Consider the following 12,330-nt stretch of genomic DNA (forward strand, 5'->3'; position numbering starts at 1 on the left):
ATCAAAATTGTAATTGTAACTGTGGATTTTTAAAGCTCTCTGTGCAAGACAAAAAGGATTTACCCTTATCATGAGAGGAAGTAATTACACCATGAGGGAAAATATAGCTATACAGAGAGTTTCCAAGCTGTTGAGTATCAGGGGAGAAAAGTTCTGAACTGGAAATGGATAAATACAAGGAAAAATGCTAAAGTTGCTCTTATTTCAAAAGGCAAGCCTTGGTAAAAGAAAATCGAAGACTAAAACCATGACATATAGAAGTGGTGATAGTAAATAAAATGAGACCTACTGGTAGCGGTTTTTGTCCTTCAAGGAGTTTTTCCTTGAGCTGCTGCCTTCACTGACATTATCTTCACCCTCTTCAGACTCCAAACTGCGATTGCAGCTCCGAATTGTTTGAAAGATATTGTTTGTTGTTGATTCTTTTTCTGGATTGTTTAAACCATCTTGGCCTACTCGTTGTAGGAAATTATCTTGTCCACTGTAATCTGAAACAAACTATAGAGATATCGAAAAGATTAGTATAGCTACAAATAGAACCTTGGGTCATCTACTTCTCACTGTAGAAATTTTTACTATTAAGAACATTTAGTGCATATTTCCTAATTCCCATGGAATTTTGTACCTACTTGCAACACAAAACAGACCAAATAATTTCATAAATCAAATAAGATAAGTTAAAGTAACTCCTGGAAACTTAAAAAAAAGCCTTAGTCTTCAATGCTTCATCTAACAGGAACATTTTTCTTTTCAAACTACAATAATAGAACTCATAAGAATAGTTTTGTTCCATAGAGGAAAAGCTTGATCTGCTGAGCTTCTAAATTCTGTTTTTAAGAAACTGCAAACTTCCAATTCCCAGTGAATTAAGTGGAAGGTCAGAGTATTTAGCAGAAAATAATAACACATTTCAGGCTTTACATATTTACTTAATCCAAAGTATAAAAAACATCCTTTTTTACTAATGCTGATTTCTCAGTAGTCTGATATTGAACTAGGTAGAAACAACCAAATCTAAATTGCTAAGGAACTATGGGAATTAAATTGATATCAATGTAACTGACCAGTCTAGTAACAGTCTGGTTTAGAAAACTTTAGTTTGATGATGCCTGTGTGTAAGATTATATAAAATAAAGCACTGGCTAAGAACATAACATCTTAGAATATTTGTTTCATTTACCTCTAATGTTTCATCCTGGGAGTTATATCGTGGACAGAGTCTGATGAGGCTTGATGCTCCATCCAAAACTTCACAGAGCTCTTTTAAAAAGACACCACAGAAAGGAACAACTTTGCAGCCTGGAATATTGAGTGCCCGGTTGACCACTTTCCTGTATTCAGATGATGACTCATGTTGTGCCATAGCATCCTTCAGACTTCGCATGGTTTCAATATCAGACTGGTCCATAAATTGCCACATTTTTAAAACCTTTCTAGACCTATTGCAAGAAGGGATCACAAAATTTATTAAAAAAATTTCAACAGCTTACCTTCAAGTCCAATACCTGCAGCATATATGTAATAGAGAAAATTATAATTGCTCAAAAATGAATGAATGAAATCAAAGCCATTATTTTTATAAAAATTCCCCTTTGAATTATCAAAGAACAAAACTAAAAATGAGAAACTAGCAGTATGATCTACTGGAGCAGTATTTTACATTTTAATAAAAGCCCAGCTGCATAAAACATACCAGTAGGCTCTCTAACATTTTTATTGTGTCATTGCCTAAAATTTCTAAGGGCCCATAAAGAAGTAAGAAAAGACTGGAAACAGCATAAAGATAAAGCAGAGTGTTTCTTACAAATTCCTTCAGCTATATTATGAACAATCCATAAAGTAAGCAAAAGTTGGAGTGTTTAAGTTAAATTTATTTTTTAAAATTTACATTGATTTCTTCCCCAATTTGCTCACAAATGATTTACTTTGACAGAAATAAGGACGTAAGTCATGTTCAAGCCCTCAGGCACTAGTGCAGAGCTGTAGCTGAAAAGAAATTCTGCTTTCCAACAGAAATAGCTGCAAGGACTATGAGTACCTCTGGGAGTTCTTTTACCTTCTGAGCTGTATGTCTGTGTAATCACATGGCCTTTCTTCCCACCCCTGGCCTCAGACATACCAAAAGATCCAAAGATACCTCACAGTAGACTGCCCTTAACCCCACTTTCCATCCCTATCCTGAAATGCTGCTCATCAGCACTAACTCTCCTCTCCTATCTCTCCTGCGCTGTGCAAATGCATTAGAGACAAAATTAAGCCCTTAATTGGCCTTGCATTTTCCCTCATAACTTACATGGCTTAGAGATGGTGGATGTATTCTGCTGAAATATACTCCCCATGCCTTGGAGTGTCCCAAAAGAGCTTTATATACCAAAACCATAAACAAATAGCTCAGTGAGGTCCTTACTGAACCACAAAGAACAGCAATGCAAAACACTTTAGAGCTTTGTTACACAAACATATTATACAACGGGTCAAAGCCAAGAGATAGGAAACTTGATCTTAACTCTTCCCTGTTCAGAGGCATTTGCTGCCCTCTGAACTGCCAGTGCTAAGGCACTGCCTTCCTGCTCCCTGGCCCTACAGGAACCTGTCATTCCAGAGGAAAGCACACAATGAGCTCTCTCTTAGCCCCTACTCTCTCCTCCTTGAGATAATGCATGTCCTTCTACATAAGACCATGACAGCATGAGATCCCAACATCAGTCTGTGTAAGTAAATCAGAGGAGTTAAACACAGATTTGGCTGTTTGGTCTTTTGAGGGTATTTTGTCATTTTCGGGTAATTTCTTTTTTACACTTAAGACTGATCCTTTTAGAGCATCACCATGATCATGCTTCACTTATATTCTGGAGACTCCAACCACAAGTTACATTAGTTATAACTCATTAGATAAACCACAACTGCTTTCCCACCTTCTTTTTACATTTTTAAAAATTTCTGTTAAAAAAAGTTTTGCAATGCAACATATTCAACATGCACTAGGAAAACGGATGGAGTTCTCAGAGCATTTTGAGAAAAAAAGAAAGGGTTTAGCATGCTTCATTTTTCAAAAAGGGATTACTAGAAAGTCACAGCATGAGATGATGTGGCTTAGCCATGGATTTTTATTTAGTTTTCATTGTTCTCCAGAGACATCTGCTTAACAGAGGCTGCAATGCAATCAATCACTGAAAAGCCATTAAAAAAAAAAAAGAGTTGGCAGTACCTTAGCCCTGCCAGGAATTCCATTACAGCATTGTAGTTGCCCATATTCCAGCAGCATTTTGCCACATGTACTAAGTATGAGAAGACTTCTCGTTTCTCCTCCATAGAACCTGCAGTCAGGATCAGCCAGGTAACCCAGGAGCTCACCTGGTAAAACCAAACAGACAGTATGGTCAGCCAAAGCAACGACCCTTGGAGCACTCATGCATCCTTGACAGATAACATGGGTTTGTTTGGTTTCTTCCATCAGGAGGGTATCAGTCAAAATTCCACTTACAGGCTCATAGCCAAATCACATAAGGATTGCAAACACAACCTACACAGTGACATTCACATGACAACAGTTAAATCATTAACTAGTCTAGAAAAACTTTTATTAAACAAAAAACTACTGCATCTTAATAGAAGATATTCTGAATCTGCATTGATGCCACAGAAGAAAATGGACAGCTTCAGCTAGTGCTGATTTCTAAAGCTGCTGGAGAGATCTGCAGTGTAATTTCTCATTAACATGGCTTATAGATCTCAGTCCCACATAACCCATGTCAACAATATGAACAGTGAAAGTTGATAAATTGGAATTTTTGGTTTTGGTTAATTTCATAAAACTAGCTGCATTTAATGCACAATTTTGCTAATTCCTACATGCACTGAACATTTCAGATATTTTGCATTATTTGTTTGCAAGATCACTAATCAAGTAAATAAAAAGAATTCCCATCTTTCAAAGTGCGCCCGTACTACCAACCTCTCTTTGGTAATTAATTAAAGCTGGAATCAGAAATCAACTTAGTACATGATTCTGTTTGTATTTAAACAAATAAGAATCAACCCTTCATTTTATCACTGTGCAGATTTTCTTTCCAGTTTATGTTCCCACAATATCCATAAAAAGTAGCTATATTTCACATGGAAAACTAATTTAAACCAACTGTTTCTTTTTACAATATGACTCCCTGGAGGCTTGATTTTTGTCATTGTGTAAACACTTAGGAGGCAATAAATGTGATTTGTTTACTGACACTGTGTTCCATTCTTTGGTCCTGAAGAACTCAAGTGTTTACAGATAATACCAGTGTGAAGAGAGGCTTGTAAAAATTAGGAAAGGCTAGTTCATCCCTCAGGGGCCACAGACTTTTATTTTAAAAACCAAGCATGTGAAAGAAAATGTAAATGCATTAGTACTAACAGGAAAATAACCCTCCTGAAAATATATAGGGCTTCTATTTATGCACATCTATACAGACTCTGTGTTCCAAGCCACCTGCTCCCAAGGGAGGAAAATCAAAGACTACAAAAAATCTAAGTTACTATTTAACCTGTCTGAGGGCATCATCAATCAAGAACAATAAATGAGAAATGTCCATATGAGAAGAAAATTCATACACCCTATATAGAAAAAAAAATTTAAAAGTCACACTATTGGGACTGAATTCTTGAAGATTCATTCACTGGGGACATACTCGGGAGTGAGGACAGTGACTATGGGGACGCTGCAATAAGTTGTGTGCATCAGGGGCAGCACACTAAACACTGCAGAAACTCAGAATGAGATTCTGAATTCAGCTAAAATTTTATTTGGTGTATTTACTTAGTTACTCCTAAAATATAAAAACTCAATCGACCAAGAAGTGCATACCCAAAGAACATGAAGGTATGGAAAATACAAACCACCATAAACTGCATGGCACGGGGGTCAAATGAGAGCAAAACCAGAATAAAAGGTAATAAAACAAATCCATTAAAAAATCAGAAACTGTGAAACAGAACAATCAGATCTGTGGCACAGATTTGTTTTCGTATGCTGGAATAAAGTGACACATTATTTTTGGAGATTATTCTCATTTTCCAGAAATGGCTCTGTTAGGGAAGGCAACTGCTAAACACGCAATCTCACCAAAAAATTAATATTTGTTTGCTATGCAATACCAAATGTGGTAATGACTTGATTAATATGGTTTTATAAGTTTGAAAGAATCATATAATTTTAAACAGATATGTTTTAATCTAAAGTAGTAAAGATGTAATGATCAGAGAAAACAGTATCAAAATTGAGAAAGAATGTTTAAATAGGCAACTGACTTCAGACTCTCCGTTAACAGGAAACCTTTAAACTAGAGCAGCCACTTGATGAAATTCTATTTAATAGAGAGTTTAAGACCGCTATAAACAGGATGATGAACTTTTACAATCTGTAATCACAAACTAAAAACTATAAAGGGCAGCATGGGTGAGCCTTTGCCGACTTGAGATACTGTATAACATGTAAGAGCAAAAGAAGGGTACAAAAGGCACCATGAAGTTCACGTTCACTCCTCCTGTAGGACAACAACAGAGGAGTAGAAAACATTTTAAAAAAATCTTTCACTAAACAAGAAAATAAAGTGTCTGAATCTTTTCATTCTAAAATAGAATAGGCAAAGGCAGATATAACAGATTGGGCAGAATCAGGGGATGGAAGTGAGCATCTAAGACACAAACCACTCCTGAGAAAAAATGAACATGACTGCTTTAGAAATGTTGGTATTTTAATTTTTCCTGGAACAGATGGTATTCAAGCAATAACAAACTTATCAAATTTTCATTTAAATGGGAGTTCAGAAGTGGGTTTCCTCAGATGCTGTCCATGTACAGCTGAACTAGATGCACCTCACACAAAAGCAGAGAACTCTATAGGTACTTATTTTTTGGTGGCTGTGGAATTCACCTGGAAGCTGAATTCAGAATCCTACTTCGGCAAGCTATTAGCATAGATGGTATTTTGATGTGGCACAATTACCCTGTCACTAAATCCATGGGTTTCTAGTGGGGGAAGAGAGCAAAAGGAAGCTCCATCCTGGCAAGCTCCGACTCCTGGACACTCCAGCCAAGTGGATACAGAACAGCACCTCCTCTTGCAGCATTTCTTTCTTGGTTGGCTTGCAGAGCCACGTCCCCAGCTGCAGCACAGCCGAGGAACACCTGACCTCAGGATGCAGCACCATCAGCTGCCTTGATACCAAGCTGCCATGACATCAGCATGAGAGCTTCAGGGCTCAGGCAGTGCCTGAGCACACACAGTACATCCCAGCCAAAGACTGCACAGGAGTAGCCTTGCCAAGGAGATCAAACTGCATTGCAAGTATTTGTCAGAAAGAGCAGTAAAGCTTTTTGGACTAAGTTTTTGTGTTGGACAGCACTTCAACATCAGATCATGATCTACGTTTCAACACAGTAATCATTATTTCCTTAGTTTACTTTTTTTTTCACACTTGACTTACATAGTTCTGTTTATGTAAGTCATTTTAAGCTCCCTTCAGAACAGAAATCATCACAGCAAACCTATAATTAGATTTCCGCTGCACTGCTGATGAGTCTGAAAAGCCTGAGAAAATGTATCCTGGCTCTGTTACGGTAACCCACGTGATGGCAAGACACAAGAAAAGTAATGAATTAACACACCATCCACTTAAACAAGTAGATAATAACATCAGTCTTTTCATTCAGATGGATAAAAATGAGTGTCATCCAGGATTACTGGACACTAATATTAAGTACTAAACAAGCAAAATTGAATAGATGTTTGCTTAAGATTTAAATATTTTCTGGTGCCCTAATAGAAGCACTAACAACCTTGAGCCAGATAAAGTTCAGATACATAGAAAGTAGTCTCATTTGCAAGGTTAAGAGATATAGGAATCTCCTTCAAATCTGAATCTGAGCACACAGGACCTGTACCCAATGTCCTGGCAATGCCACCTATACTGAGCAATATGTACTACAATTTGTAGTACAAAAAGATCTGTACGGTTTCAGGTTTTCTGAAATTATCTTTTTATATAAAATCTCTACTATTTTAACTGCACCAAAATCTGTGGCATTCAATAACTAATTTAACTATTTTTTAGAAGTTTTTTTGGCTTACCTTACTTCGATCAAAGACTTCAAGTAAATTCAGGTTAGCTATTGCTAATGCACTTGGGAAAGGCATATTTTTACTAGTGTTAGTATTTTTTACTTTTAAACATGGGAAATAGATATCAGTCACTAAAAATGTAAAATGAGCCTATGTTTTTGATTACCTAATTATTGGACTACCCCTGATTTCAAGACAAATCTATATGCAGGCAAACATCTACCAATTTGTCAGGGCCAGGATATAGCTTATTACTGAGGGTCAGCTGCTTTTACTAATAAAACATGAAGGACATGAAAGAGACACTCCTGATGGAACTTGATCCTCAAGTTATGGTGCATGACCTTAAATCCCTGTACAAGTGAAACCTACAGGACTGTTTATCATTCCCTCTATGGGAACCTCGCTCCATGTAGTACACAGGAAGGAACAGCATTTAATGCATGTTGAATTACTAACTGTATCCCTAAATCTGTCATGGATTTTTTTCAATCATTCTCTTATTTCAGTCTTCTAATACTCAAAATTTAGATTATTCATATATATATTCTTTACTATCCTCTATATACCTCCTAGAGAATGCATTATGTGATTTTTTTTTTAATGGGAATTAACTTATTTTTTATATTTTATGAGAATGCAAATGTAGTGGTGCTTTGAGGGAGGAAATTATTAACAATTTCTAGTTGCAATGTGCAGTGTTTTATCATCTGTAGTGTTTTACATTCATTTCACCAATGCTTCAGTTTGTAAAACTTTTACAGCAATTCCCAAGCTACATACTTCAGTGGCTGATGCTACATGGAAGAAATGATGTCTTCTATATTTATATTACATTTTTAGGAACTTCATAATACTTGAGAGATGCAGCTTTCAGGGGTGAAATTACCAAACGCAGCTGCCTGCCTGAAGTTTAGCAATTACTGTTGCTAGCAAGTAAAACAAATTCTTCTGGTTTGCCGCAAGGTAAGATTACAGTACATACCTTCCTTAACTCCTACCATAAATTAGCCATGGATATCTTTCTATAACAAATTGTAGCTGATTTAAATACTGCCTAAACTGGAGCAAGAAAGAAAGAAACTTTAATACTGACAAAATCAAGTATGTGTATGAAAAATCTCTGCATACAAAACAAGAAGATGATTTTTAAGGTATCCAAAGGATAAGCATGGCAATCTATAACCCATTTAACCAAGTCAATCTGGTCTTAGTAATTTTGTTTGATAAAAGTCAAGACATTTGAGGAAAATCTGAAGAACATGAATAATAATCTTCATCAGATATCATATGGTAATCATGGCAAGAGGGAAAAATATTACTTTGTTTAAAAGCAGAATTCTTAGTGTATCAGGATAGTCCAATTTCTCCCTTTAAAAACGGTAATTAAAAAACACCAGCAGTATGCAGCATCAGCACTAATAGCTGCCTGAAGTGAGTTCCTCTGCACTGCTAACTGCACACACCTGTCAGCGCATATTGATGAATATCTGTGTATATATTTATACAGAGCTCTGTGTATAAAACAGAACTGGAATTTTTTACATGGGTTTCACTGAGGTTAAATTATGAATTTTTTTTTGGCTCTTGGTATAATATGCAAGATAATTTTCAGATGCATTTTTAATATCTGAATATTTTAAATTGCATAGCTTATTAATAGATGGTTTACTCAACACACTTGTGTGAAATTATATAACATTACAGAGAACATTTACCATTTTAAATCTGACTAAAAACTATTCCAAACAAGGACTGGAAAGAGTTTGATATTTGTACAAACACAATCTTTTAAAAAGCATTATGCAAACCCATTTAGGCATTGCAAAAAATGCTGAACTAAGAGACAGACTGCAATATTTATTTACATTCCATTATTTCAGTAAAATGATATGTCTCTGTTTTGCTAGTGAGGTTTAAATCTGTATTTTGAATGAAAAATGAAAAAACCTTACAAAATTTAACCATTAAAAATAAAACTATCATCACTAAGTATCCTAAGTAACCATATTTTAATTAACTTTATTGATTTTAAGAATGGTTTAGTGAGTGATGAACCCACTCCAGTAGCAGGGCTATACTAACACTGTTCAAACTTTTTCACCTTTTTAGCTTATTTTTTGGCAACCATATCTTTCCAAAAAAATCACCTTATGCATTTGACTTCTGATTTTGCATTTTCAGTTCAGCAGTGGGACTAACTTCAGTCAGCCACCTGTCTTCCAATCTGATGCAACTTTCAATTTAAGAACCCACAATTGCTCTGTTCACATATGTCAGCATGGAAAATTAAATGTTTCAGTTTGTTTAATGTCTTACTGGCTTTCTTTTACTTGAAGCTTCAGCCAGAAACATCAAGTTACAAGGGACTCTTTTCATGTTTATATAAAGCAATGATTGAAATGATTTTAAATGTTTACATACACATGAATGTTTACAACATGTGCATTGTACTTGTGTCTCTGTGGTCGCTTTGCTGGTAACAGGCAGAAGAATGGTTGGGAGTCAGTCATAAAGGTGCAAGAGCCTGGGGGGGTAAAGGGACAGAAAAAGAAACAGAATCCCAGGAAGACTGTGCCATATGACACTGGGGAAAGAGCACATGTCACTCCATGTAAAGAAGCAGGGTGAAGTCATGTCATACAAGAATCGGAGAAAAGAACTGAATCAAGAAGAGAGGCACAGCAGGCAACAAGGAGAGATGGCAAAAACGTATGTACCAGTTGTTATGGTCCTAAAACACACTTAGGTACCATTTTCCTAACTTCCCAGCTGCCAGGGCTCTGCTAACTCTGCAGAATCTCAATGGTTTGTTCCTACAGTTTTACATCCTTGAAAACTAAACTTCTTATAGCCAAAGCTCCATCAGAGCAGAAAAATACATTACTACCACTATGGAGTGCACAGTCTTAGAAACTTAGAGCCAATAGTTTTGTAAAGGTAGATATAGCTGTATTTCACTCTAATCCTCCCGCTAGCCACTAATTCAGAATCAGCTTTTAATTACATTTAGTAACAGGAAAGAATATCTGCCTTTAGTTTGGTCTAGAGCCTTGCTCTGACAGGACTCTAAGATCAATTGGATATTATTAGCAGCAAATGAAGTATGAGCTGTGTCTCACCGGTGAGAACGTGTTGTGCCCAAGGCTCCACTATTATGCAATTCCATTTTTAATCAAACCCTAAAGACTACAGGCTTTATTTACAGCTGATGATACTGTATGCGTGTAGTCCAAAATCTTCAGGATTGACTGTCATTCTACACAAGTTTTATAGAGTGCTTCTCCTTAATAGGTATTGTCTGAAAAAAATACTAAAAAGTATACTGCTTCATGAAAAATTCTCTAAATAATATAATTATTATTTAACAGAAAAATGACATGGAATTGTTTTTCCCCATCATGTATCAGAAGCCTGTCATCCTAAAAGTAATTTTGGCTCCCACATTATAAATACACTTCAGTATTTCTATAGGGAATGCCAAAAAAATCAGCAAGTGCTCACTGAGTTTTGCCAACAAAATCATGACTCTTTGTACAAGAATTTTCTTTCCATTTATAAACAAAGACACTTTGAGAGTTCACGCTCATGATTGGCTATGGCAACTGATATACTCCACTGTAAGATAAAGCATATAGCAAATCAGTGACTTATGACAAGCAGTAAATATTTTACAATAACTCCATTTAAACACATAACATCTATGTTTTTAAAAATGTATTCCCGATTATACTTCAAATAATCTATTGCACTATATACCAAAGAATCTGTGCACTGAATATTTGGGAATTAATTCAAATGATATAAAAAACTATCCTGTACAATTACCAAACAAGGAACGCTAGACAACAAAAACTGGAAAGTCAAAAATCTCCAAGATTCAAAGCTAATGCTGACTATCTTATCAAAAGGCAACTTTAATGCTAAAATTGTCATTAATATGGAACAGACTTGGGTCATTTCTGACAAGACTTCTTCAGGACCTACTTGCTTTTCAATCCTGTGACCCTTCAATGTCAGAACACAATCCTGGTCAGTCTGATTTGTACAGCTGATGGCCACATGTCCTCAATGCACTGCCCTGGCACTGTGCCTCACCAGGCTGTACACAGCTTGGCCAGTGCACCTCATCTCCCCTGGCTCAGCCCCATGAGAAGCCCCCCAGGAGGGAGGGCCCCAGCAGGGTCGGCACCGACAATCCTCTCCAGCCACACCAGCCACAGCATCTTCTGTAGTCTGCTCCAATAGAGTACTGCTACTGCAGCTAATTAAAACCATTTTTAGGCTCTGTTTAAAGACTGAATATTGTAGTTGCAACTTTTATGTATGTTCTCATAATTGAATGAGGTGAGAGAAGCCAATATATTTACCCTATTTTAGTTGCTAAATCTCAGTAATGCACAAGAAGGAACACTTTGAAACATGCTAAATATTCACTCCCTGATTCTTCTTTGCCCAGCACACAGGAAGTTCTCTGGGGGTCAATACACATTCTTCTATATTTACTTAATTTTATGCTTTTTTTTTACTACTTGCTTAGTAGCAAAAAAATTTTCTACTTGCATAGTAGTAAAAAAATTTTCATCTCACCCCCTATAAGAATGCAGTGGATAGCAAACTAAAAAAGCATTAAGTCAACTTTATCTTCATTTTATTCCACTTCTACAATTCTAGAAACTGCTAACATCACACATAGTTCACCCCCCCCTCCCCCCCAAAAAAAGAACGAACTGTTCCATGTTTCTGCAGCTAAACCAGGAGTTTTTATTTAGGTAGTTTGATTTTTGATTTGGGTTGGGGTTTTGGGTGGATTTTTTTAACCATTTTCTCAATTCTTAATCAGTTTTCTATTAAACTCGTCAGAAGACCACCTTTCTGAAAACAAAATAAAATCTTACTAAAGAACTCAACATTTGGCTTGTGAAAATGTCATGCCAAGTGACACTTCTTTGTATAACAATGCTTAAGATACACACAGTGGTTAAATAAATAGTGCAGACTAGTGTAGCTATACTACAGAAAATACAGAAAACTCTATAATACTTCTGTGCTGACTCCTAATATGATGCTTAGTCTACAAGAATCCAAAACAAATAAATAGAACTCCAGCACCTAAACAAACTAATAAATTGACTGAAATTTTAACCCATACTGTCAGTATAAATACCAAGAATTAGAAGTCTGTAATTTTTTCTTCATGTTCACTTTACAATATGCAAGAAAAAGGT

General features: G+C 36.0%; 1 protein-coding gene across 1 annotated transcript in view; it reads right to left on the reverse strand.

Moving 5' to 3' along the window:
• Positions 1 to 12,330, reverse strand: part of PLCE1 (phospholipase C epsilon 1) — a 116,267-nt gene that overhangs the window by 39,161 nt on the left and 64,776 nt on the right. Inside the window, exons 4-6 of the mRNA XM_066554672.1 lie at positions 3,209 to 3,354; positions 1,181 to 1,439; positions 290 to 498 (exon numbers count right to left, since the gene is read on the reverse strand). Of these exons, the coding sequence (XP_066410769.1) occupies positions 290 to 498; positions 1,181 to 1,439; positions 3,209 to 3,354 (614 nt within the window). The remainder of the gene's footprint in view (positions 1 to 289; positions 499 to 1,180; positions 1,440 to 3,208; positions 3,355 to 12,330) is intronic.

The sequence above is a fragment of the Molothrus aeneus genome, chromosome 8 (assembly GCF_037042795.1).
Source record: "Molothrus aeneus isolate 106 chromosome 8, BPBGC_Maene_1.0, whole genome shotgun sequence".
In the NCBI taxonomy this organism is placed as follows: domain Eukaryota; kingdom Metazoa; phylum Chordata; class Aves; order Passeriformes; family Icteridae; genus Molothrus; species Molothrus aeneus.